This window comes from Mucor velutinosus (assembly GCF_035048745.1).
Source record: "Mucor velutinosus strain NIH1002 chromosome Unknown tig00001569, whole genome shotgun sequence".
In the NCBI taxonomy this organism is placed as follows: Eukaryota; Fungi; Mucoromycota; class Mucoromycetes; order Mucorales; family Mucoraceae; genus Mucor; species Mucor velutinosus.
Window position 1 is genome coordinate 172,957 of NW_027041921.1, and position 25,102 is coordinate 198,058.

A 25,102-nucleotide genomic window follows, 5' to 3' on the forward strand; every position below is an offset into this window, starting at 1 on the left:
TTAAACCTAGAGCGCCAGCTACCAGGAACATTAAACAGCGATTAACCTGGATAGCGCACAACATTACACAAACTATATTGGATAAAATCAATGTTCAAATCTAATATTAATAAAGCACCTTTTTATCCATTCAACTAAAAGGCTATATACATTCCTGCATAATCCCTACATCTATATCTATATCTATCTCGATCAGATCTCAGATTGCATATACTATCTCTACGTATTCGCATCTGACAATTGGTAGCAACTTTCGTACTTTTTTATTTCCTTTTTTTCTATCCTGTCGCCTACAGCAGAATAGTAAACAAAAGTTGAACAGCAAGACACGCCGGCTAAGTATTCATTAAAGGGAAAGATCGAAACAGATATATTAGATCTTTGCATTTACTGAATCATAATAGTCAACCCTCCTATATTCATAGTCGTTCCTAGTTTCTATCTTTGAACACTATACATTGCTATACATCTCGCTCGTGTTGATTTCTATTCCACCAGCTCGGAGAACCCAAACCTGATACTGAATTGTTTATATACATTGACACAAACATTCAGCAAACTACACTACTATACAACCAATACAACCAACGAAGATTTCACACCTCAAATCAATACTCTCCCTCATTCTCGATCAAACATCCAACATATTACCCAACATGGCTGATCAGCAAGCACCCAATCCTCAAGGAGAACAACCTCAAATCTCACCAGATTACTCTCAATTTATGGAACAAAACCAGGTCATGCTCACCAACATGATGAAAGCTTTCATTCAGGCACAAAATCATGCACCTACTGTCAAGTTGCCAACACCACCTACTTACAGTGGAAATCGCAATGCAAGCGAGATTGATGCCTGGATTCGTTTGATTGATAAACAAAAGCTGCACAATGAATGGACTGACGAACGCACCTACAATTTTGCTTCTTCCTTGTTATCTGGGCGTGCTGCCACCATTGTGGCTCATCATGAAGACCCCAACAGTCATTTCACGACACCTACCACTTGGACCGCACTCAAGGAAATCTTGATCAACAACTTCCGTCCCTCCAATGACCAAGATTTGGCTCGTGATGTTCTGGTTACCATTCGCCAAACAAATTCAATTCGTGATTATGTGGATCGCTTCATGGATGCTGTCATTCCCATCAAGGATATCGGTGAACGTGAACAGTGTGATCGTTTTATGAGAGGTTTGAAGGACAAGGATTTGATTGCTTCGATTCGTGCCATGCCTATCGAATCACGTACTTTGGAGAGACTGTTCTCTGATGCTTTGGCGTATGAATTTGCGCATCATCCGGAGATCAGTGCTGGTGTTCAGACAAACACCAGATACAACATCAACAGCGACGTACAGCCTATGGATTTAGATGCCATCATGCATCGCAACAACAACAACAACCACAATAGCAGCAACAACAGATATAACAACAGAAACAACAACAGAAACAACCGTGGCCGTGGTAGACAACATGACCCCAGTCTCACTTGTTTCCACTGCAAGAAAACTGGACACACCACCAAGAACTGCTACATTCGTGCCATTGAAATCATGCATGCTTTCGACAAATTGGATCTGGACACTAGACGCAAGCTATTCAAGAATGTTGGTGTTTTGAACTGTATTCTGGATGTTGAATACATGGAAGAGGAAAACCATGGTTGTGATTGCAGCCAATGTCAAAGTAGTAATAAAGCTAGTGGCTCCTCTTACTTGCTGTCTTTATGTGATAAAATTGCAGATGAGAAAAGAAATGCACAGATGGATGATTTGAATCAAGTCATTGCCATGATGGATGCCTCTGCTGTTTCTTCTCCTGTTTTGGTTTCTGTGCCTGTTATTCCCCCTGATAATGTCTCTGTACCTGTGCCAGACAACAATAAAGTGGTAAATGTCGTTTCGCCACCCTCGTTGGATCAGGGCTTAGTATCGAATACTGTGGAAGAGAAGGTAGACTCAAACCCCGTGGTTGTCAACTCAAATGCCCGTCGTCCTGTGGAATTGACCCGTATAATTCATGACTTGGATATGTCAACTACCGTTGATCTCACCACTGATTCGGTGTACCTGACAAACCTACTGAATGCAGCAAATACCTCAACTCTACCTTTGTATGGAGCAACTATCAGACTCAACCGATCTCCGGGTGTAGTCAATGTCAAGTGCCTAATTGACAATGGTGCGAGTGAAAACTATATCTCAAGCAGAATTGCAAGGATGATTGAGGGCCATCGTAGCGTGATCCACGGTAGAGAGGTTGAAACTGCAGGTGGGAATGTATCTCCTATCAATGAAAAGATTGTCTACGATTTGAATTTGCAAGGTCATACAAGTCCAATGTCAGCATTCGTCTTTGATACAAAGTTTGATGTCATTCTTGGTAGATCCTGGCTCAAGGAACACAAACCTGTTGCAGATTGGTTTGATGATACATGGACCTTGTCTTGTTGTGGTTCTGGTAAAACCACTATCTCACCTACGTCGTCTTCCTGTGTGGCAAGCACACCAACTCAACAACCGCCTGAACTAAACTATCTGGTATCTCATCTTCAAGCAGAAAAAATGTTGAAGGAGGAAGGCACAAATGCATGTTTCTTGTACATGATGGATAAAGGAGAGAAGGATGGCGCAAGCACTGGAATTATTCAAGAGAACGTGGTATGGACAGATCAACTGATGAAGGATTTTCCAACGGTTTTTCAAGACAAATTACCTGGCCTACCACCCAACAGACAAAATTTCTCGCATGTGATCAACGTCCCTGAAGGTGTCAATCCCATCAATAGACCTCCTTTTCGTATGAGTCCAGCTGAACTTGATGAATTACAGCGTCAACTGACCGAATTGCAATCTCTGGGCCTCATTCGACCATCGTCGTCACCATGGGGTGCTCCTGTATTGTTCGTCAAGAAGAAAAATGGTGAAATGAGAATGTGTATTGACTACCGTGCGCTGAACAAGGTTACTATCCGTAATTCTACTCCTCTACCTCGTATAGACGAATGTCTGGATCGTTTGCAAGGTGCTTCTTGGTTCACTTGCCTGGATCTTCGTTCAGGCTACCACCAAATTAGGCTAAAAGACTCTGATATCCCACTTACTGGATTTAATACCCGATATGGTAAATGGGAATGGCTTGTGCTGCCTTTCGGGCTTTCAAATGCCCCACCTAGTTACCAAACTTGGATGAACGGAGTTTTAAAGGATTGCATTGACAAGTTCGCCCTGGTTTACTTGGACGACTGCTGTATCTTTAGCAAAACGAAAGAGGACCATATCAAGCATGTTCGTCAAGTATTATCCATCTTTGAAAAGGAAGGGCTCATTGTCAACCTGAAAAAGTGTGAGTTTGGTAAGCGTGAACTGGAATTCTTGGGTTACAAGGTCTCGGCAAACGGCATCTTGCCATCTTCGTCAAAAGTGAAAGCTATTCAAGACTGGCCACGACCTACCAATGTTCAAGAGGTGCGTCAATTTGTTGGATTAGCACAGCATTATCGCCGTTTCTGCCCGAATTTCTCTTCTGTGGCTGCCCCTCTTACTGAATTAACCCATGGTAATGGTGCTAAGAAGCGCGCTATTGTCTGGAATGATCAATGTGAAGTTAGTTTCAAAGCCATCAAGCAAATGCTAACATCATCTCCTTTATTGAAACTACCTGACATGCGCAAGCCATACCGTATTGAAACTGACTCGAGTGATTTTGGAGTAGGCGCAGTGCTCTTACAAGAGGATTCTGATTCTTCTGCTTGGTTGCCAATTGCGTATGAATCAAAGAAATTGTCTCCGGCTGAACAGAAATTGCCTGCCCAAGAACGTGAACTGATTGCTATTATTCATGCTTTGAGAACTTGGCGTTGTTTTGTTGATGGCTGTCAAGGTGGTTATACTGTGTATAGTGATCACAAGCCTCTGATCTACTTCAAATCTCAACTGAACCCCACACCCCGTCTTGTTCGCTGGATTGCAGACTATGAAGCATTCTCACCGAACATTGAATACAAAGCCGGAAAGGACAACCAGGTGGCCGATGCTCTCTCAAGAAAGCCAGATTTGCTTGTGGACAATGGTGAGGATATTCCTTCTTTGGCACCTGAATACTTGTATGCTGCTTGGGATCAGCTATCTGACACCATCAAATCGGACTGGCCAATATTGTATGTCAACAAGAACTATGAGAAGATGAAATCAGATGTGTTGAGGAAGCGCATGGAAAAGGAAGAGGATCAGTTTGTAGTACGTCAAAGGACAGTATATAGATTGATAAAGACCGAGGAGGGATCAGTGAAGCAAGTCAAATTCATCCCATTTTCGGATCGTGCTGATTTAGTGTTCAAGTATCATGAAGCTTTTGGGCATGCTGGTATCAAGACTATGCTGAAAATGCTCACGGAAAGGTACTGGTGGCCAGGTTTGCGAAAGGATATTCTAGACTGGTTGAAAACTTGTACTGCTTGTCAGCTGAATAGTCGTCGTGATCATGTTCATCAAGATGTCATGCACCCTCTACAAATACCTCAAGCTTTTGATCGTTGGCATTTGGATTTTGTGGGTGAATTGCCTACAACTGGAAATGGAAACAAATGGTTGTTGACGGCTGTGGATTACCTCACAAACTGGCCTATCGCAAGATCAGTACCTGTAGCATCTACGGAAGCGGTAGCGGATTTCATCTATGAGGAGATTGTCATGCGATTTGGCTGTCCCTCTGAAATTGTGACGGATCGAGGTGCCAACTTTACTAGTGGCCTTGTAGCAGCTTATACCAAGCGTGTTGGAACAAACCACAAGCTGACCTCGGCATTCCACCCTCGCACCAACTCTAAAGTTGAACCATACAATGGCGTGATCAAGCAAATGCTTCGTAAGTACGTCAATGGTGCTATTCATCGCTGGGATGATTTTGTACATGCGGCTTTGTGGGCAAGTCGAATTCGAGTGCACTCAACCACTGGTTTTTCACCCTATTATCTGGTGTACGGACGCGAACCTAGACTGCCTGGTGATATTTTGAGGCCATATATTACCAAAGAAATGCTGTTGAATAAACGCACTGTAGCTGACCTGACCTCGCGTGAACTAGAATTACTTGGTCAACATCGTGCTGCTGCAGAATTCCGTTTGAAAGCCATGGGGGAAGCTGACAAGAAACGTTGGGATGCCAAGATCAAGCCTACAAATTTCGAAATTGGTGACATGGTTATGCTAACTCATGAAGGCAAATTTGGTTTGGAACCTCGCTATAAAGGACCCTACATAGTAACAAAGGTGTTCCCTGACTTTGGTACTTATCAACTAGAGACTGTTACTGGTGAACCATTGCAATCATTGGTGCATGTGGACAGATTGAAAGCAGCAAAAGGTGACAAACCAACAGAGCCATGGTATGATCCTACTTCTAGTCGTCGTGCGGTTCGTGAAGCTGATCGTCTTCGTATTGAGTCAAACACCAATTCCATTGATTCCAATGGCACTACTACCACTACTGCCTCATCATCAACACCGGGTTTTCCCTCAAATCTAGGTCTGAATCAGCCTCAAGATGATTTTATCGATATGCCTGTCCCAATTCACAGCACACCAACACACAGTTCAACTACACCACCTACTACCGCCATTACCACCACTACAACGGAATCACCAAACAACACTCAGTATCATCATATAGTCGCACAGCAACAGATATCAGACGAGGATAGTTCTCTACATGGCAGCAGTGTGATGGATGAAATCGAGGACAACGAGCATGGATTGGATCAGATTACGGATGGATACGATTTTTCGTCGTTGGCTGATAGCGATATTGAAATTCCAGATCAACCATCAGCACCATCTCCACCACCTGTCATGGTTCCATCATCGTCATTCTCTACAACATCGTCTTATATGTCATCACAATCTACAGTGTCAAATACAAGTGATGACGCCGCAATCAACGAAACAGTTAGTGTGGATACAGATCTTGAACTGGATGAACGTGTGTCAGAGCCAGAAAATACAGATATGGTGCCAGATCTTCGAAATGAACCTCATGTTGTTCCTCCTGCTAGCCCGCCTTCTGTTAGTCAAGCTACGCCAGAACCTGATTCTACTACTATTGTGAATTTTTTCCCTCCTACTGATACAAACCAAACCCCCATTGTACTTACTTCTCGTCCTGGGCCACCAAAAAGTACTTTTGTCTTCAAAACTCCTGCCATTCCAAAGATTCACACGCAAAATGAGACCACCCAACCTGCAAAAAGCGTCGATCTCTCTTCTCACATGCCAAACACTGCCACTGGTTCATCAAGTTCAAGTGATGTTCAGGGTCGAACATTTGTCTCGAAGGGGGGTGATGTCAGGGTTGAAGGGTATTCTGACAGTGATTTAGATCTGCAGGATATCATTGACAGACTAAACACAAACAAGAATAAGAAGCGCAGGTTTAAACCTAGAGCGCCAGCTACCAGGAACATTAAACAGCGATTAACCTGGATAGCGCACAACATTACACAAACTATATTGGATAAAATCAATGTTCAAATCTAATATTAATAAAGCACCTTTTTATCCATTCAACTAAAAGGCTATATACATTCCTGCATAATCCCTACATCTATATCTATATCTATCTCGATCAGATCTCAGATTGCATATACTATCTCTACGTATTCGCATCTGACAAAATCATCTGAGGTTTCTTGGTTTAGTGGTATAATTCTCGCTTAGGGTGCGAGAGGTCCCGGGTTCGATTCCCGGAGAAGCCCTTTTTATTACACTTATTCAGAGCAGTGTACGTAGATGTTTTTTTTTGCCTTTAAAATGTGATTAGGATGGCAACAGTTTGATAAGCATATATGATTGCACTACTACATCTCATTTTTGTTTTCCTCTATTATTTAACTGAAGTATTCTAGTATTACGCGGTAGATTGCTATTGCCTGTCATTTTCAACTAGAGCATTGCGTTGCCATAGTTTGTCTAGTGGAGCCACGTAAAACTTACCAAGTAAGCCGCACAAAATGTATAGTTTCATGTGTTCACATATCATTTGCTAGGTGCAGCTTCAGGACACTGCATAAAGTGTGTGTGGCCTCAAGACAGTGACTGCAAAGATAGTAATCACAAACAATATGCAATTGATTCACATGCATTCATGCGATGTTGCAGTACTCGCCTTCAAATCTCAAAGTAGCGAGCACAACATGTAAACTGACAATGTAATTGGCGCCTCAATTTGTAAGCTAAAGGTGTGATTTTAAGCTTGTTCATGAATGGCACAATACGGGAAATGAACCGTTTTCCCGCATTGTCAAGGATTTTCCTTTAAATTCAACCGCTTTTCTTTTTTATTTCTTCTTCTCCTCTTCCACCAAATCCCCATCAATTTTTAATAAAATGCCTGCTCATGAAAACAACAAGGTTGTCCTGCTTGAACATCCCTCTGGCTCAAAGGCAGAGGTCGCTCTCTTTGGTAGGTTTTGTAAACGCGTTGTTGTGTGCATCTGAACTGAAGCACTATTCTTTCAACAAGGTGCCACGCTTACTAGCTGGGTTGTTGATGGCGTAGAACGCATCTTTGTCAGGTAATAGCATGGGAGGCATATTAATAGCAAGACGATTGTGTACAGGGCTGTATCCGCTGAAGGATTTCTGCTGACTCAATTTATAGTAAGCAAGCCAAACGTGATGGTAGTAAGGCAATTCGCGGTGGCATCCCACTATGTTTCCCTATCTTTGGTACCAAGGAAAAGATTGCTCTTCCCCAACATGGTAAATGTGCCATTATCTAGAATTGACCACCAATGACTAAATAATCTGTGAAAAAAGGCTTTGCTCGTAACAATTATTGGGAATACCTCGGTATTGTGAACGATAATGACGAGGTGTCAGTTCGTTTTGGATTGAAGGATACTCAAATCCCTCAAGAAGCCAGAAGTGCTTGGGCTCATTCCTTCCGTTTGACTTATACTGTTAGCTTGACCGCCAAGTCCATCAAGACATTTATCAATTTGAAAAACGAAGACGAAGATACCTTTGAATTCAACTTGCTCCTTCATACATATTTCAGTGTTCCTGTAAGTGAATTAAGCGAAAAAAGCGAAAGTGTAGAACTAATATTCATGTGAATTAGGATGTTACAAAGGCTGCCGTTGAGGGTTTGACATCTTGCGAATACATTGACAAGGTACAAAACGCCGCAAAGTTCACAGAAAAGAATGACAAGGTCACCATCAGTGGAGAGGTTGATAGAATCTATAAAAAGGTACAAGACAAGATTCGACTTGAAGTTGGTAACGGCTCTTCCATCCAAATCGAAAAGTCAAATTTGAAGGATACAGGTAAGTTATCCACCTATTTTGGTATTTTGCATGAATTTGACATTTGGTCGCATTCGATCTAGTTGTTTGGAACCCCTGGATCGAAAAGGCCAAGGGCATGGGAGATTTTGGAGATGAAGAATACAAGAACATGATCTGTGTAGAAGTTGGTAGTGTAGCAGATTGGGTTGCTTTGGGTGGTGGTCAGAGTTGGACCGCTGGTCAAACATTGACTATTCTTTAAGTTACAGGACCAAATCATCGTAATTCTTTTCATGCATAAGTTCTTAAATAAATCAAGCCTCTTTTATGTCATCATAAGGCTTTTTCTCTCACAATTTGTTACTAGACACTGCGTTTAATGACATAATTCAACAGTAAATGAAACAGCGTATATTTTTAACGGCACATCCTGCTTGATAGACAAGAAACTACATCCAGTTCTTGTGTGGTACAATATCATTGGATGATATTGCGATGGCGATTTAAAGAAGGGAGGTAGAGATGTACGTCTTTTTGAGTCTCCATTGTAAACAAAAAGTGCTTCAGCTTTGCGCAATTCCTTTTCTTTCTCTCTCTTCTCTTACAAATAGTTGTAAAGAAATAAACTATGTCTGGCGTCAAAGAACAAGTGGAAGAACTTAGTAGAAAGGTCGAGGATGTCCTTGATAAAGTAGGTCAACCCTTGAAGCCATACATCCCAGCCATGTCAAGACTTTTGATTGTGGCTACTTTCATCGAAGATTCCATGCGAATCGTCATGCAATGGCAAGACCAACTCACCTTCATGGAGCAAAGCAGACACTTTCCCTCTGGTTTGAGCCATCTTTTCCTTGGTTTGAATGTCATTGTAAGTAGAAAAGGACCATCAGGCAGAATACAGGGAAAAAAATTTTACGTGTTGGGAAAAAACGCTAATCCGTAGGAATTTAGGTCATGTTGGCATCTTCTATTGGTATTGTTATCAAAAAGCATCAAACATACGCTATCTACGGCCTTATGGGCGTTATTGTAGCCCAAGCATTTGGTTATGGTTTGATTTTCGACATGTCCTTCTTTTTACGTAACTTATCAGTGATGGGTGGTTTGATGATGGTTCTGTCCGAAACAATGGTGAAGCGCAAGCAAATGTTTGCTGCTCTTCCTCAAATCTCTGAAACGAATCGTCGCATGTACTTGCAGTTAGCTGGTCGCATTCTCTTGATCTTCCTTTTTATCGGATCTGCTTTCCATGGCGATTGGTCTATCATGCGTATTGCTGTATCTCTTCTTGGTTTGACTGCATGTGTGATGGTTGCTGTAGGCTTCAAGGCCAAATGGTCTGCCATGTTTTTGGTTCTCTTCTTGTCTGTTCTCAACATATTCGTCAACAACTTCTGGTCAGTTCAACACAGTTATTATAAGCGTGATTTCTTGAGATACGATTTCTTCCAATCTTTGAGTACAGTTGGTGGTTTCTTATTGTTGGTTAGTACTGGACCTGGTGGTTTGAGTTATGACGAAAAGAAGAAGGAATACTAGAGATTTTATCGCATCAAAACACAGGCTGTTGACTCTATTTTATAAATTTCATGTATATCCCAAAATTTTCCTTTGTAACCCTTCATCTTTTCCCCTTTTTCATCATGTATTATATAAAATAAAGCGAAACATGGTCTTTTCAGCTTGTGTTGCATACACAAAATGTTGATCTACTTGTGGTTTCCATGCACAGATAGGCACGTGCAAATTGCTTTGTTGTATTATTTCTATTTGGACTGCTGCTATTCTAAATTGCACATATCTGTTCATATTAGCGTACCAAAGTTACATTCTAGATGGATGCTGTTGGCTGTATAGAACAACACTATGTTGTCGATTCACTATCAGTTGAGTGATCCTGATAGAGGACAAATACATATAATGCAAATCGCTAGTTTTGTATTACTTGAACATGTACATGATTTTCTCATTCATCATCAATGTGATTAATACCGTCTCATTCAATCTGATTTACAATACAATGATAGATTCGTGTTACTTGAATTCGCAGTGTTTTCGTGGATAAGAATGTAGCGAGTAGTGGCCATATAAAACGAGCAGTAATGCATATTCACCCTGTATTGTATACGCTGCTTTGGATCTGTCAACTATAAGAATAGCAACACTAAAGATGGCGAAACTGACCATCCGGAGCCTCATTTATGTTCCTTTAATTTCTGGGGGATAGCACCTTGGTTCTTTTTTCTTCTAACCCTAAACCTAGACAAAAAACTGACCAGGCACCAAAAACAAAGATGAGTGACAATTGGATTACTATCTGGGACAACACAGCAGAAGCAAGAACCATCTATGTATCAGAGAGTATCACTCCCTTGACAGGTTGGGAGCCTAAGGACATTATTGGTAAAGAAGGTTTCGAGCAGTTTCATCCTGAAGACCGTGATAATTTGCACAAGGTACACTTAATGAACGTCTACAACGAGAAGATGTCATCCATGGTGTCCTATCGCTATCTCACAAGAAACAGCAGTTACATCAAATTGGAAACTATCATTCATTATTGCCATGATGTGATTATTGGTTGCAACTATTTATACGACGAGAACTCGATGGAGCATAAAATACGTGCAAATACCGTAGATGAAGTCTTTGTCTGTCAACCGGACGGAAGACTAGAAGCTGCTGGATTATGGAATGATCAGAAGACAAAGGCAAAGCCAAAAGTGGCCAAGGAAAAGGTTTGGCAAGACAATCGACTTATCCTGTCTCAAGAGCGTCAATTCTGTTTGATTCTCAACAGATTTGCAGAGGATTTGAATATTGTGTTTGCCTCCAACATGGCTACCGAGCTAGTGTCTCTGGATGTTCAAAAGGCTATAGGCACATCGTTCTTTGATTACGTAAATGAGAAAGATGCCCATTATCTGGATTCGCAGATTGACTTGGCTCGAGAACAGAACATGGTTGTGCGACTACGGTTTGACTGGATTATCGATTATGAAAACAACATTTCTGAGCCTGTGGAGGCCATTGTAAGCAGCACTGATGATGGTATTGTGATGGTGACGAGATTAGCTCCCCGTATGCTTGTAAATATCCCACAACAATAAATAATTCCGAGAATTGATAATGAGGTTCACAGTTTTATGTATCATGAGATTCATACTTCCAGCAGCACAGCTTTTTTCAAAGCATAAAAACACATTGGATCAAGGACAAGATGTTTGCAGTGCATTTATGTAATCAAAAATATATGTAAAGTGTAGACTATCTAGAAATAACAGAAAAAAATCAAATGTACTTACCCAACATCCAACATCTAATCAACTATCCAATCCCACTTTTGCTCTCTCTCTCTTTCTCATCTCCACTCAACAAATGTTCAACAGTGATGGTGATCCACTCTATGCATTTCCTCGCAATTTTTGAGTCTGCTCTAGTTCAGGATACACTCTTTTTATCAAATCCGCATTGTAATTATAAGTTTTTTTTATGTAAAAAATCCAATATTCATCAATCAACATGGTGTCGACGCGCGAAAATACGATTCGCGTTTTTGTAGTAAAATTTTTTAAAAAAAAGGCAAGTTTCTTTTTTTTTTTTTTGCTGTGCTGCCAGACTGATTATCGGCGGTAAGGTTCAGGTGATTCGCGTCTGTATGCACGAGAGTCCATTGGGGGAGGAGGTGGAGGAGGAGCAGAGTCTATTAGGGGAAATGAAGCACGCGTTAAAATAAATTGCCTTGAGAAATTGGGCCACTGTGGATCACTTACAAGAATCAGGCATGGAGCGCTCACGATGATCGTCAATAGGAGGAGCTGGAGGTCCACCTGGTGCACGTCTAGGAGGACGATGTTCGTCCTTCTTGGAAAGTCCAATATCCCTATCATAGTGTGCAAGTTGAGTGATCTACTCTCTTTCTCTCTGTCTCCAGTTGAGTGTATGTTTACCAATCAAGTCTCAAGCGACGGCCTTCGACGCTGAATCCATCAAACTTTTCAAAAGCATCTTCAGCATCACGACGATCCTCGAATTCAACAAAGGCAAAACCCTTATTTTTGTTGGTGACAGCATCCATAGGTACGGTGATGGTCTTCAAACGACCGTAACGTTCAAACATGGTGGCAACCTATATCAATGCGTCAACCATCTGAATCCATGTGCGTGTGTGTGCTGGACAGTGCATAGTAATGCTTACATCGCGTTCAATGAAATCATAAGGAAGGTTTCCTGCGTAGATGGTAGTCGTGGTCTTTCTCTCTTGCTCGCTTCCTCTGTCAACAGGTCTTCTTGGTCTTGATTTAGGGGGATAACGTCCACCACCTCTTCTGTCATCATAACGGTCATAGCGATCTCTGTGGTCGTAACGGTCTCTTTGGTCATATCTATCATAACGATCGTATCTGTCACCTCGGTCATAACGGTCTCTGCTATCGTAGTAATCACGACGAGGATAGGATTCGTATCTGTCTCTTCCGCCACTAGCATAGCGGTCATCATCGCGGTAAGAGCGTCTTTCATCATAGTATCTGCTGTTGCTGGAAGAACGGTGAGATGGCGATAATGATCTATCACGTCCACTTGGAGAACGAGCTCTTCCTACTGAGGCTGAAGAAGGGGGAGGGATGCTGTTGAGAGGAGGAGGTGGTGGAGGAATATAGTCGTCCGCATTTTGTTGAGATTGCTGTTGAGGTGATGAGTAATCTGCCATCTTTTCTGATTTTGCGTTGTGTTGGCTGTTCAATCTGAATGGATAGAGAGAGAAAAAAAAAAAAAAAATCCCCCTTTGTCATAACCCCCTTTAACATGAAAATTGATGACCTAGCACATTGGAACAAGCCACCCTATGAAAGCTTGGTGTTGGTAGTGTGGTGCTCACAATTTAGCCCCAGTGCTACCAGGCTAAGACTCTCCCAATGCTGTCCCGCTGGCCCTTCAAATTAGAGTTTCCTTCTTGATGCAACACCAAGTCTTTGCCTTTTTAAGACAAATTGCCCGATACAAGGGCAATAGAGAACGTTGATGGCATGGCCATACAGTAAACGCCCACCGGGAATACGACGCCTAAAGCCCAGCGAGTGGGCTCTCATGATTTGGCTGCAAAAATCCTGATTTAAAGCAACAGCCCATTTGTAACACCTTTCTATACGTGAGAAGAGTGAATGCTGGCGTTTCGAAATGTGGGACCCAAATGGAGTAATTAGTACTATGCCATTAAAATATTTCCCGGCCATCAACAGCGTGTATAAAAGAGAGGGGTTGTGGAGGAAAAGAGAAGATGAGCCTGACTCTTTTCTTCACACACATTAAAATGTCTACAGTTTCAGACCCTAAAAAGAACAACTCATTCGTACTCCAAAAGATAGATGACATCTCATTTGTAAGTTGAACAATGGAACAGGAAAGGGCACTTCCAAGTTGTTAATAACTGAACAGGAGGACAGACCCGTGCCTATTGCTGGTCCAGGTCAAGTCGTTGTCAATATCAAGGCTACTGGTATCTGCGGCTCAGATGTTCATTACTGGACCCATGGTCGCATTGGCCATTTCGTATGCAATGGTCCCATGGTGTTGGGCCACGAATCTGCTGGTATTGTCGCTTCTCTTGGTGAAGGTGTCACTGATCTCAAGGTAGGCGATCGTGTTGCTCTTGAGCCTGGTGTGCCTTGCGGTCGTTGCGAGATGTGCAAGATTGGCAAATACAACCTGTGTCCTGATATGGCCTTTGCCGCCACACCTCCTTACGATGGCACCCTTTGCGACTACTACAGGCATTCTGCGGACTTTTGCTACAAGTAAGTGATGGCTATGATTTTTGGAAGGGGAAGGGTATCCTAATGGGCCGTGGATAGGCTTCCCGAGAATGTTTCTCTCGAAGAGGGCGCATTGATCGAGCCCTTGTCTGTTGGTATTCATGCTGCTAGACGAGGCGAAGTCAAGCTGGGCGATAGAGTGATTGTATTTGGTGCTGGTCCTGTGGGTCTCTTAACTGCTGCTGCTGCAAAGGCTGCTGGTGCATCTCATATCACGATGGCTGACATTTCAGAATCGAGATTGAAGTTTGCTAAATCTTACATTGCGGATGAAACTATACACATGACAAGCAAACCTCCCAAGAATGTAGATACAAACGAGTTTGCTAAAGCAGAAGCTGGCAAGCTCTTTCAATCAGGCATTGCACCTGCTAATGTGGTGTTTGATTGCACTGGTGTTGAAGTGTGTGTTCAAATGTCTGTCTACGTAAGTCATTTTGCGCTCAACCAAGATGTAAGTCAAGCTAAATTCAAAGCATTTTTCGTTAGCTTGTCAAGAATAATGGCAAAATCATCCTCGTTGGCATGGGCGCTTCAGTTCAATCCATCTCTGTAGCTGATGTCTCTGCCAGAGAAGTAGATGTCAGAGGTGTGATGAGATACTGCAATGTAAGTTTCATCTTGTTAGTGCACACACATCTTGGATCTAATGCCGTCTTGATTAGACATATCCCACAGCTATGGAGATGCTGGCTTCTGGAAAAGTTGATCTCAAAAGCTTGATTACCCATAGATATAAGTTTAAAGAGTCCATCAGGGCCTTTGAGCATGTTAAAGAAGGCCGCGAAGGCACTATCAAGGTCGTAATCACCAACGAATGATTTCACATTGTAACATATCATGTACAGTCACCTCAGATGGTTGATAATTCATGTCATTCACCGGACCCACAATAAAATCTACATGTATAAATACCATTCTTTTTCGAGTTGCTCTTTTGCTCTTGTTTTTTAACATTTAGCATTTAATTATGGGTCATCTGTAAATAGGCGCTCGCTGACCAGCGAATAGATTGACTAAATTTTCATTTCAACTTAGTATCACATTAGCAACATGTTCATTGAACCAATGGGCGCTGGATTTTGAAGGAAATCTCGAACGAATCCTGGAGAGTATTCGTATCGCTAAAGAGAAGGGAGCCAAACTACGTGTAGGTCCTGAGCTCGAGGTTACGTAAGTGTTTCCCATAATACCCGTGGTGATTCTCAAGCACTCACCCCTTACAACAGTGGCTATGGCTGTCAGGACCACTTCTTGGAAGGTAGAGCTTTGCATAGATGGAAACTAGCATGAATACTGATTGACGTCATGTAGGCGACACCTATCTACATTCTTGGGAAGTGTTGGCCGAGATTATCAAGAGCGACGAGGCAAAGGACATGATTTTGGATATTGGCATGTAAGTCGTCTGTGTCAGTTGCGATGAGCCATGTATATTGATCATCTCGTTCAGGCCAGTGATGCATAAATCTGTCAAATACAACTGCAGAGTCATCATTGCAGACGGTAAAATCGTGCTTATTCGTCCCAAGATTTTCTTGGCCAACGATGGCAACTACCGCGAAATGCGTTTCTTTACACCTTGGATACCAAAGAAAGTGGAACACTACTATCTGCCTCGTATGATCTCAAAATTGACAAACCAGGTATGTCGTTAGAACAATGGAGCACAGTAGTGTATTCACTTTTGTTCATACAGACATTGGTGCCTTTTGGTGATTGTGTTATCAGTACATTGGATACATGCATCGGCTGCGAGACATGCGAAGAGCTCTTCACACCCGCTAGTCCCCATATCGCCATGGGCTTGGATGGCGTAGAAATTTTCACCAACAGCAGCGGAAGTCATCACGAATTGCGTAAACTAGACACCCGCATCAATCTGATCAAAGCAGCTACAGCCAAAGTAGGCGGTATCTATCTCTATGCCAACCAACAAGGCTGTGATGGTGATCGCTTGTATTATGATGGTTGTGCCATGGTAGTGGTGAATGGTGAAGTCATTGCTCAAGGTTCTCAGTTCTCCTTGAAGGATGTCGAAGTCGTCACCGCAACAGTTGATTTAGAGGATGTTCGCTCGTATCGTGCTCGTATGGCCAGTCGTGGTATTCAAGCTGTGAATACATCTGCCTATCAGCGTGAAGAAGTCAGAATGGCATTGACACATAGCTACATTGAAGATGATATCCATGTGCGTCCTACCAAATCCCAGCCTCCATTTTACCACAGCCCAGAAGAAGAGATCGCACTGGGTCCTGCTTGTTGGTTATGGGATTACTTGCGTCGATCCAAGACGGCAGGTTACTTTTTGCCCCTCAGTGGCGGTATCGACAGTTGTGCCACTGCTACGATTGTCGCATCCATGTGTCGTTTGGTGGTAAAGGAGGCTGCTGAAGGCAACAGACATGTCCTGGAAGACGCTAGACGTTTAGCTGGTGAAGACGACAGCTATACGCCCACTGATCCTCGTGAGTTTGCCCACCGCATCTTTTATACATGCTATATGGGTACAGAGAACTCGAGTAACGAAACTCGCAAGCGTGCCAAGGACCTAGCAGAGGTAATTGGCAGCTATCACACAGACATCAACATGGACACTGTGGTCAAGTCCATCCATAGTTTATTCACATTGGTTACTGGTCAATCACCCAAATACAAGGTGCATGGTGGATCTGACACAGAAAACCTGGCTCTTCAAAATATCCAAGCTCGTCTGCGCATGTTGCTAGCTTATCTCTTTGCTCAATTACTGCCTTGGTGTCGTACAATCAAGGGAAGTTTGCTCGTTCTAGGCAGCGCCAATGTCGACGAAAGCTTGCGAGGATATCTCACCAAATACGACTGCAGTAGTGCTGATGTCAACCCTATTGGTGCTATCTCCAAGCATGATCTCAAGCGATTTATTGCCTATGCTCAAGACAAGTTCGATATGCCTATTCTGGGTGAATTTTTGGATGCTGTTCCTACTGCAGAGTTGGAGCCCATCACTGAAAACTATGTACAATCCGACGAAGCTGACATGGGCATGTCGTATGATGATCTGTCTCGCTATGGCCGTCTTCGTAAGATTGATCGTTGTGGACCCTACTCCATGTTCTCCAAGCTGGTGCATGAATGGGGCGATGATTTGCCTCCTTCCGAAGTAGCTGTCAAGGTGAAGCGCTTCTTTTTTTACTACTCTATCAACCGTCATAAGCTGACTACATTAACACCTGCGTACCACGCCGAAGCTTACAGCACAGATGATAACCGCTTTGATTTAAGACCCTTCTTGTACAATGCTTCTTGGAAGTGGCAATTCAGCAAGATTGACCGTCTGGCTGAAGAACTGGAGAGAAAAGAAAGCGAGCAAGCCTTGAATAGCCAAGTAGATTAATAAAACACTCTTGTCAAATACACATCATTGAGAAAGCAGTAATGATTTATGACCGGATATTGACCATTTTAAATTGCACGTTTCTGCACTTTTTACTTTTCAGTCTCTTTTTCCTTTCCTTTCTTTTTTTTGCATAATGGCACATGGCCCTCCTTCGCCCACGCAATCAACATCAAATTATTCTCTAACAAGCAGCATCAAGAAAGGACGTGAACCCACGCTCAGCACAGATGTGGACGATCCATCTCATCCATTGTACCATCATCGTCGTATAGTCACTGACTTTGACTATGGAGAAATACTTGGCGAGGGCTCCTATTCTACAGTAAGTCTACAGCAGCGTTAAGGAGGTGTGAAAAGAAGCTTCTCCTTGGATACTGAGCCACAGAATAGGTTCTGATAGGAAGAGATAAACGAACTGGAAAGCAATATGCCATCAAAAGATTGGACAAAGCACACATTGTCAAGAACAACAAGGTCAAGTATGTCATGATTGAGCGTGATGCTCTTAGTAGAATGAACCATCCTGGCATTGTCAAGCTCTATTGGACATATAAAGACAACAGAAGTCTATGTAAGCTGGAACTTGTTATGAGCGAAGGAACGCTGCTCAACCCTTTTTATGATAGACTTTGTGCTGGATCTAGCCAAGAATGGCGAACTGTACACTTATATTAGAAGGGTAAATTATGGACAGAAACTAATATGTTTGTACTACGTTTTCTAATTTGGGTTTACAGCTGGCACCGTTTGATTTAGAAACCACGAAATTTTATGCCGCAGAGATTCTGTTATCCATTGAGCATATCCATAGCAGAGGCGTTATTCACAGGTGAATAGCTATTTAGTGGCGTCAATGGATCATGTTACTAACTATGCTGATGAATAGAGATATTAAGCCAGAAAAGTAAGTATTCCCAATGAATGTCTATCGAATCTCATCATTCACCCGTTGTCACAAAAGTATACTGCTGGACGATCACTTGCACATCAAAGTTACTGATTTTGGGTCGGCAAAGATCATCCACGAAAACGAAAACGCAACAACGGGAGATGGGGAAGACACATCAACAGCAGCCAGATCATTTGTAGGCACAGCAGAGTATGTTTCGCCTGAATTACTTCGTAGCGATGCTGTATCCAAAGAGTAAGTTTTCTGTAACAATCATTATCATTTTTTGAAACTGAATGTATTATGCAGAGCTGATTTATGGGCATTTGGCTGTGTCATCTATCAAATGTTGTCTGGAAAATCACCCTTCAAAGCAGCCACCGACTATCTTATCTTTCAAAAGATAAAGGGTTTGGACTATGTAATACCTGATGAGTTTCCGCCAGCAGCAAAGGATATTGTACAACGATTGTTAACGTCTGAACCAGAAAAGAGATTTGGATCAGCAGCTACAGGCGGCATTGCTGCTATCAAAGAGCATCCATTCTTTGAGGGGATTGATTGGGAAAACATATTCAGTTCAACGGCACCACCTCTGGGAGAAAGATTAGAGAGAGAGGTGAAAGCGCATCCTGTGGTACCACCTACGTTTGATTTTGGAGGACACGATGATGAGGATGATGAGGACGAAGATTTATGGGCCAATCAAAACAGCAAAAGTGACAGAGATAGAGTAGCAGCAGCAAGGACATCAGCAGCATTAGGATCAACATTGGCAGGAGCTTTAGCTGGGGCTTTTGCACAGTCAACAACAGTAGAACCCGCCGTGCAAACGTCAGCATTACCTATACCAGATCCATTTCACGACCAAACCAAATCATCACATTATGCATTGACAGCATCCACCCCAACAGCACAGGTCAGTGATACTGTATCTACAGGCAAACCAGCCAGACATAGTCGGCAGTCGTCATCTGCCAGTCGATTAAAACCGCAAGCACAGCAGCATATACAGAAACCCTCCATGAGCTCCAACAGATCGAGCCACCTGAGCAGTGAATTATCATCTGGCAATAACAGCATTTCACCTGAAGGAACCAGCGGTGCAGGTGCAGCAGGAGGAGGAGGAGGAGGAGGAGGAGGAGGAGGAGGAGGAACACAAGCCCATCTTCCATGGTAAATGCTTATACTTTCTATATAATAAATTTGTTGCTTATACTCTTGCAAAAAGGATCCCGCATTTGTATCCCAACGAATCCGTGATAAAATCAGGTCGAGTGAACAGAAAAGGAAGATTCACATCCAAAAAGAGGAATTTGATACTGACAAATCGACCTCGACTGCTATACCTCGATCAAGGCACAGACGAAACAAAATTAGACGGTAATCTGAGATGTGAGATACCCTGGACATCTCATCTTTTGCCTGAATTGAAGGGAAAGTCCACATTCAGCATACATACAGTAAGTTGGGGTTTGACATGTTGCAATAAAGCATGATGCTAACACATGTGCTGTTTCAGCCTGAAAAATCATGGACATTTGAGGATCGCCATCATGCGCAAGAATGGGTCAATATCATTAACTCGATGCTGGTAGATTCATTTGGCGTAGCAGCCTGATAAGACATGGAAATTTTGAATGTTTATTTGTAGAATAAAATATATAATTAAGTAGAGAGAGAAAGAGAGAGAGAGAGAGAGAAAGAAAGAAAAAGGGAAAAATTATGTAGGATCTATACAAAGAGGAGGAAAACATTATTTACTATATTAGAGATGTATTAAATTCTAAAAAGAGGGGATAAAATATATGTAAAAAGAATTAGTTTTTTATGTAAAAATCGCCTGGTGTTTTTTTGTTGGTGTTTTTGGTGTTTTTGTTGTTTTTGTAATGATCTACTACAGTGTCCATTTTTCTATTTTTTTGTTTTTTTTTGGGTTGTTGTTTGTAGGCGAAAAAAAAAAGAAATATACATCAATTAGATATCAATACCTGGTGGAGGTCGGGATCCTTTGTTGTTGTTATCATAATCATTATTCGAAGTAGAAGACGACGGAGGTGGGCGACGAGGATCGAATGTTGTAGTATCGTTGGTTGACAAGTTGCCAAGCATGCCTTGGACCACTAGAAAACGAGTTAGTATATCCAAGTAGATCAATGAGCACAAGACATCATACCATTGATTTCTTCATTGCTATTGAAGAATTGGTCATGACTGGGTGGCGTATTACGAGAAACAAATCCACCGCCAGGGTTTGATTGTCTATAATTACCGAGATTCAGTTGGCTGAATCCTTGCTGATGCGATGCATGGAATGCACTAGGTGAAGTTTGCTGCTGCTGTTGCTGCTGCTGCTGTTGTTGTTGCTGCTGCTGCTGCTGTTGCTGTTGCTGCTGTTGCTGTTGCTGTTGCTGTTGAGAAGCCTGCTGCTGTTGGTGAAATGTTGATCTGCCTGTACTGAAATGACTCTCCAGCATGGGCTCAGGCATCGATTGGCTCGATTTCAATGAACCTGATGTAGATGTAGCGTCATTGTAAGGATTGAATTCACCGGCCACAGTGGATGACCCAGCACCGCCAACACCAGCATTAGCAGAAGAGGGAGCAGCCGATATATGTCCATGAACCATAGGTGCAGGATAGAAAGCATTGTTGGCGCCTTCATTGTATCGCTGGATATAGGCATAGTCAGTAAATCATGCAAATCAGCTTTTCAAACATTCACTCCTACCCTTAAACTCAAATCGTTTCCAGCGTTGCTTCCGTAATTACTACCCACAGAATGTCTGGATTGTGGCGGACTAGTCATACCAGACGTTGAGAAACCAGAAGTTGGTCTACGGCTTGAGGTTGCTGTAGGAATCTGCGAGGGCGTTGACCAAATGTCTGTGTTGGTAGGTGTAGTCGGAACGGCTTGAGGGAACCCAAAATTAGTGCCTGGAGGCATGCTCATGCGCTGGTAACGATAGTTGGATAGCACCACTCGTTCTTGTTCAGTCAGATCCATCGGTGCATCAAATATAGCTCGAATATTGCTATCACTACCGCTTCCATTGGAATGTACAGAGGTTGAAGCTGTTGTAACGGACGGTATGGGTTGTTGCTGCTGTGACATGTGGGACGAACTGAGAGAAGCCCAGTTGCTACTGCTATCCATAGGCATGCTTTCGTGCTGTTGAAAGTTGAAAAAGTTGTACGTTTGAGGAGGAGGAGGCGTGGCATTGTTGCTGTGCGTGTTGCTGCTGGAGCCCATGGGCGCAGTGTATACAGCGTCATTTGAGGATCGCATCATTGAGATAGAAGGTGGGTTGCCAATGATGGACTGAGTATTAAGCTGATGTTGCTTCAATAAACTTGACGCATCCAGTAAACTGCTGCTTGTGCTGCTGCTGGACATGATGGTCTTTCGAGCTGATAAAGCCAACTTCTTCTCAACAATGGCATACAAAGCGTTCGCATTGATGACATCCTCGTTCAAAGTCACTTGCTGGCTCTTGAGATAATCGATAACAATGGTCAAAGCACCATGCAGTACGTCCAAGACTTTGTCTCTGCTCATGTTCAAGCGAATGAAATTGTCACCAGTTTCAACAATCACATCAAAATCTTGATGAAGACGAGAGACCACTTGCTCTTGGAACAGACCAGACGAGATAGCATCATTGAAGGCAGCAGCACCATCAGGAATACGCAGAACGTATGCTTCAGGAACAATGCTCTCCATCATCTTAAAGGCCAGTGGCATGTGAGCTTCAGGACCTAGCAGCTCAACCGTATTACTAGCCAACTCGGCATCAGGCCACAGAACGTGTGTGTTTGTCTTTTTGATCAATTCTTCCGCAATGAACGTATTCTGATATTCGTGAATCAAGTCTCTGTGAAGGCTGAATGGGATTTGAATGGTTTCCGTAATGTAGTCTCTGTCTTTTGGATGAATCAGTTCCATGACGGCATGGCGTAAATTGTCGAGGTTGATCTGATTCTTCATGGGGGTACGAGCGACGACATTGTCCTGGTTGTTGTAATAGCCGCCCAGAGAAGCAAACTCTTCCGTATTCGAAAACTTGACATAAACACCGTACTTCTTCATGATGCGCTGAATGTTTTTTCCGCCAACGCCAATGATGCGCTTGTGGTAAGATTCGGGTACATAAAACGAGATTTCAGCGGGAAGTTCTTCTTGCAGCAAAGTGAGACCATCCAATGCCTTGGTAAAACTGGTGCTCTCCACTTCAATGATGAAATTGTACTCGTTGATAAACGGCATGAATCGAATCTTTGCTCCCGACGTCTTCATGATCTTGTTGATCTTGCCATTTTTCTTTCCAGAAATGAAATCTCGCTGCTCGTTGGATGATTCCACTCGAAAAATCGTATACTGATGAAAGACCTGAAGGAATTGCATCTCCTGTAATCGTTGATAGACATTGCGAATAGCACGTTCAGCGCCCAACACTTCAATACATCCGGGATCGGTCTTGTAAATGACTTCAGAGCCGGAAACTTGAGAGAGCTGAGACACCAAGCTTGAGAGATTGGAAGTAGAATCAAAAAATGTGTGGGCACCTGCGGGATCGTAGATGGCGCCATCCCGGTTGTTGAAATAGAAACAGGCTTCGTAAATGGTGCATGCTTGAAAGTTGAGTGCTCTCAATGTTCGTTCAGCATTGACTCTGTTCTCGGCATAGACAGTTACTCGATTATCGCCAGAGCCAATAGGAGGAAATTCAATGTAGGCACCTGAAAAGAAGGAGCGTATAAATACAGAGTTTTACATTGACATTCAGTCCACAAACTGTATTACCATTGTCGTGCATGATTTTTCGTAATTCGTCTCGACGGTGTAATAAGAGCCAGTCTATTTTTCTTGCATAAAGTGCTGTGTCCTTGTGATACATTGATTTTGCCTGTCAAATTTCTTTAGGATAAAAGTTTAAATTTGGTGAATGTAGGTGCTTACTTTTTGAACAGCGAGCTTATTCAACATGTCTTTTACACGCGACACATGGTTGGGTTCACCTGTGATGTAAATTGCAGGCTGAGCCTCATCTTGATCAGTCTCGACAAGCTTTGATGTGGTTGTATTGACAGCATTGGTAAATGGGGATGGGAAATAGATGTTGGTAGAGGTTTCCTCAATGATTGGTAATAAGCCAGCTCGCTTTCTGCCACAGATAAGATATTGCAATTTCAATGGTAGTCGAACAACTTCAGTCTTGAATGATTTCTAAAGTGCATGCAATTACGTAAAAATGCGTGAGTCTTTCTTGATTTAACAATAACCGGGATTTTTTTTTTTTTTTTTTTTTCTCGGGGTGAAATGTCTCAAATGTTTTTTTTTTTTTTTTTTTTTTTCCAACTTACCAAAATTTTATCTAGAACCACTAGCACACGTACGCGGCACAGTTCAACTTGAGTTGGAGTGCCAATAATGTCAATGTAGACAGGATTGTCTGATACAAGTGATGATACATCTGATTTCTCTGGAGTAATACTGATTTTTGTCGTCAATTCATGCTCTAGCTTGTTGAAATGTTCAGTCAATTGAGGCAAATTTGTTGTTGGAGGGAATTGAAGTGTCAATTTGATCTAATGAAAAAAATTAAAGTTTAATTATAACTGTTACTACATCATGATGGCTGTATGCTAACCTCCAATGGACACTTTGATAGCAGATCACCACGGGCCTCCATTAATGATTGAGCAGAGCCGGTCAACGAAAGATTCACATCGGTATTAGTTGTATTAGTATTAGTAGATGTAGTAGTAGGTGTAGTGTTATTAAATGTAGTATTTTTAGTGGTCATCACAGAGATTTGACAGTTTCTTGCTGTCATTATTTTCTGACATTGCTCTTGCAGGTTGGATACAATTGAGGACTCTTCATCGTCTGTTATATACTGGGTGTACTGACCCGATATAGGAGGTGCGTAGCTAAATGACAGTGCAGCCATATATTAATTGATAGAAAAATGAAAATTTTGTGGAAAGTGGGAGTTGCTGTTGTTGTTGTTGTTGTTGTTGTTGTTATTCAATGTCGCTCTTCTGTCTATTCGCGCGTGTAGGTGTATACTAGTAAGGTTTAATATGGAAAAAGAGAGAAAAAAAAAGAGTGTAAAAAAGGAGAGGAAAAGAAAATTTAAAACATGCGAAGGAGAGTTTAACTGAAAAAAAAAAAAAAAAAAAAAAAAAAATTGGCAAAATTTTAAAAAAGTGGAAAAAAAAAAGAGAGGGAAAATAAGGCTCGGTTTGGTGAGAAACATGGTGAATTAGAACCATCAGATTCCCTAAGCGTCGAAAACTACCTTGTGTTTAGGGACGTTCTTTCAATTTATGGTACATGCCCAATCAATAATCCATGATCTTTAAACTTTTTCCGAATCATTTTACATTTTTCTCTCTTTTGTTTCCACTTGCGTAATGTCTTGTTTGTCCATACAAACAAAAAAAAGGCTGTTTGTGGATGAAAAAGGCCTTTGGAGCTGCCTCAGTAACTCAATTGAGCCGTATGCTGATCTACTACTACGAGATTTTATCATACAAAAAGCCAAATGTTGCAGACATTCATTGGACATGTTTAGGGAAATGTGCTAGACGTCACCTCACGTGTAGACAAGATCATATCTGATCCGGATCCAAATGCCACCATCATACGTGATGCTCTTTGCTAGATGGTACATTTGCCTTGGAATCCCGAACGGTATCATGGGCTTGGTAAGACCAATCTTGGT

At 42.2% G+C, this 25,102-nt stretch overlaps 9 protein-coding genes and 1 non-coding gene across 10 annotated transcripts; 8 read left to right on the forward strand and 2 right to left on the reverse strand.

Moving 5' to 3' along the window:
- Nucleotides 1–656: 656 nt before the first annotated feature.
- Nucleotides 657–6,536, forward strand: ATC70_012229 (uncharacterized protein; the record flags this gene model as incomplete). The annotated part of the gene is made up of 1 exon (XM_064831410.1): nucleotides 657–6,536. The coding sequence occupies one exon, from the start codon at nucleotides 657–659 to the stop codon at nucleotides 6,534–6,536; it is 5,880 nt and encodes a 1,959-aa protein (XP_064677690.1).
- Nucleotides 6,537–6,682: 146 nt separating this feature from the next.
- ATC70_012230 lies at nucleotides 6,683–6,754 on the forward strand. Its single transcript has one exon. It is a non-coding gene; the product is annotated as a tRNA-Pro (tRNA).
- Nucleotides 6,755–7,385: 631 nt separating this feature from the next.
- Nucleotides 7,386–8,552, forward strand: LIG4 (DNA ligase (ATP); the record flags this gene model as incomplete). The annotated part of the gene is made up of 6 exons (XM_064831411.1): nucleotides 7,386–7,461; nucleotides 7,522–7,573; nucleotides 7,660–7,760; nucleotides 7,818–8,065; nucleotides 8,122–8,329; nucleotides 8,392–8,552. The coding sequence occupies 6 exons, from the start codon at nucleotides 7,386–7,388 to the stop codon at nucleotides 8,550–8,552; spliced, it is 846 nt and encodes a 281-aa protein (XP_064677691.1).
- Nucleotides 8,553–8,918: 366 nt separating this feature from the next.
- Nucleotides 8,919–9,829, forward strand: ATC70_012232 (uncharacterized protein; the record flags this gene model as incomplete). The annotated part of the gene is made up of 2 exons (XM_064831412.1): nucleotides 8,919–9,158; nucleotides 9,242–9,829. The coding sequence occupies 2 exons, from the start codon at nucleotides 8,919–8,921 to the stop codon at nucleotides 9,827–9,829; spliced, it is 828 nt and encodes a 275-aa protein (XP_064677692.1).
- A 755-nt stretch (nucleotides 9,830–10,584) lies between these two features.
- Nucleotides 10,585–11,400, forward strand: ATC70_012233 (uncharacterized protein; the record flags this gene model as incomplete). Its single annotated transcript, XM_064831413.1, has 1 exon — nucleotides 10,585–11,400. The coding sequence occupies one exon, from the start codon at nucleotides 10,585–10,587 to the stop codon at nucleotides 11,398–11,400; it is 816 nt and encodes a 271-aa protein (XP_064677693.1).
- Nucleotides 11,401–11,913: 513 nt separating this feature from the next.
- On the reverse strand, nucleotides 11,914–13,001 carry ATC70_012234 (uncharacterized protein; the record flags this gene model as incomplete). Its single annotated transcript, XM_064831414.1, has 4 exons — nucleotides 11,914–11,993; nucleotides 12,064–12,173; nucleotides 12,241–12,419; nucleotides 12,489–13,001. 4 exons carry the CDS (start codon nucleotides 12,999–13,001, stop codon nucleotides 11,914–11,916), a joined length of 882 nt encoding a protein of 293 aa, XP_064677694.1.
- A 600-nt stretch (nucleotides 13,002–13,601) lies between these two features.
- Nucleotides 13,602–14,924, forward strand: ATC70_012235 (uncharacterized protein; the record flags this gene model as incomplete). Its single annotated transcript, XM_064831415.1, has 5 exons — nucleotides 13,602–13,670; nucleotides 13,727–14,085; nucleotides 14,143–14,530; nucleotides 14,593–14,712; nucleotides 14,769–14,924. 5 exons carry the CDS (start codon nucleotides 13,602–13,604, stop codon nucleotides 14,922–14,924), a joined length of 1,092 nt encoding a protein of 363 aa, XP_064677695.1.
- A 149-nt stretch (nucleotides 14,925–15,073) lies between these two features.
- ATC70_012236 (uncharacterized protein) lies at nucleotides 15,074–17,479 on the forward strand (the record flags this gene model as incomplete). The annotated part of the gene is made up of 6 exons (XM_064831416.1): nucleotides 15,074–15,084; nucleotides 15,142–15,276; nucleotides 15,333–15,364; nucleotides 15,418–15,502; nucleotides 15,557–15,749; nucleotides 15,803–17,479. 6 exons carry the CDS (start codon nucleotides 15,074–15,076, stop codon nucleotides 17,477–17,479), a joined length of 2,133 nt encoding a protein of 710 aa, XP_064677696.1.
- Nucleotides 17,480–17,615: 136 nt separating this feature from the next.
- On the forward strand, nucleotides 17,616–19,992 carry ATC70_012237 (uncharacterized protein; the record flags this gene model as incomplete). The annotated part of the gene is made up of 9 exons (XM_064831417.1): nucleotides 17,616–17,804; nucleotides 17,873–18,053; nucleotides 18,109–18,161; nucleotides 18,220–18,311; nucleotides 18,369–18,386; nucleotides 18,444–18,626; nucleotides 18,681–19,547; nucleotides 19,603–19,834; nucleotides 19,894–19,992. 9 exons carry the CDS (start codon nucleotides 17,616–17,618, stop codon nucleotides 19,990–19,992), a joined length of 1,914 nt encoding a protein of 637 aa, XP_064677697.1.
- Nucleotides 19,993–20,348: 356 nt separating this feature from the next.
- ATC70_012238 (Protein kinase domain-containing protein) lies at nucleotides 20,349–24,325 on the reverse strand (the record flags this gene model as incomplete). Its single annotated transcript, XM_064831418.1, has 7 exons — nucleotides 20,349–20,494; nucleotides 20,548–21,043; nucleotides 21,103–23,111; nucleotides 23,176–23,278; nucleotides 23,332–23,598; nucleotides 23,736–23,960; nucleotides 24,023–24,325. The coding sequence occupies 7 exons, from the start codon at nucleotides 24,323–24,325 to the stop codon at nucleotides 20,349–20,351; spliced, it is 3,549 nt and encodes a 1,182-aa protein (XP_064677698.1).
- Between the last annotated feature and the right edge of the window lie 777 nt (nucleotides 24,326–25,102).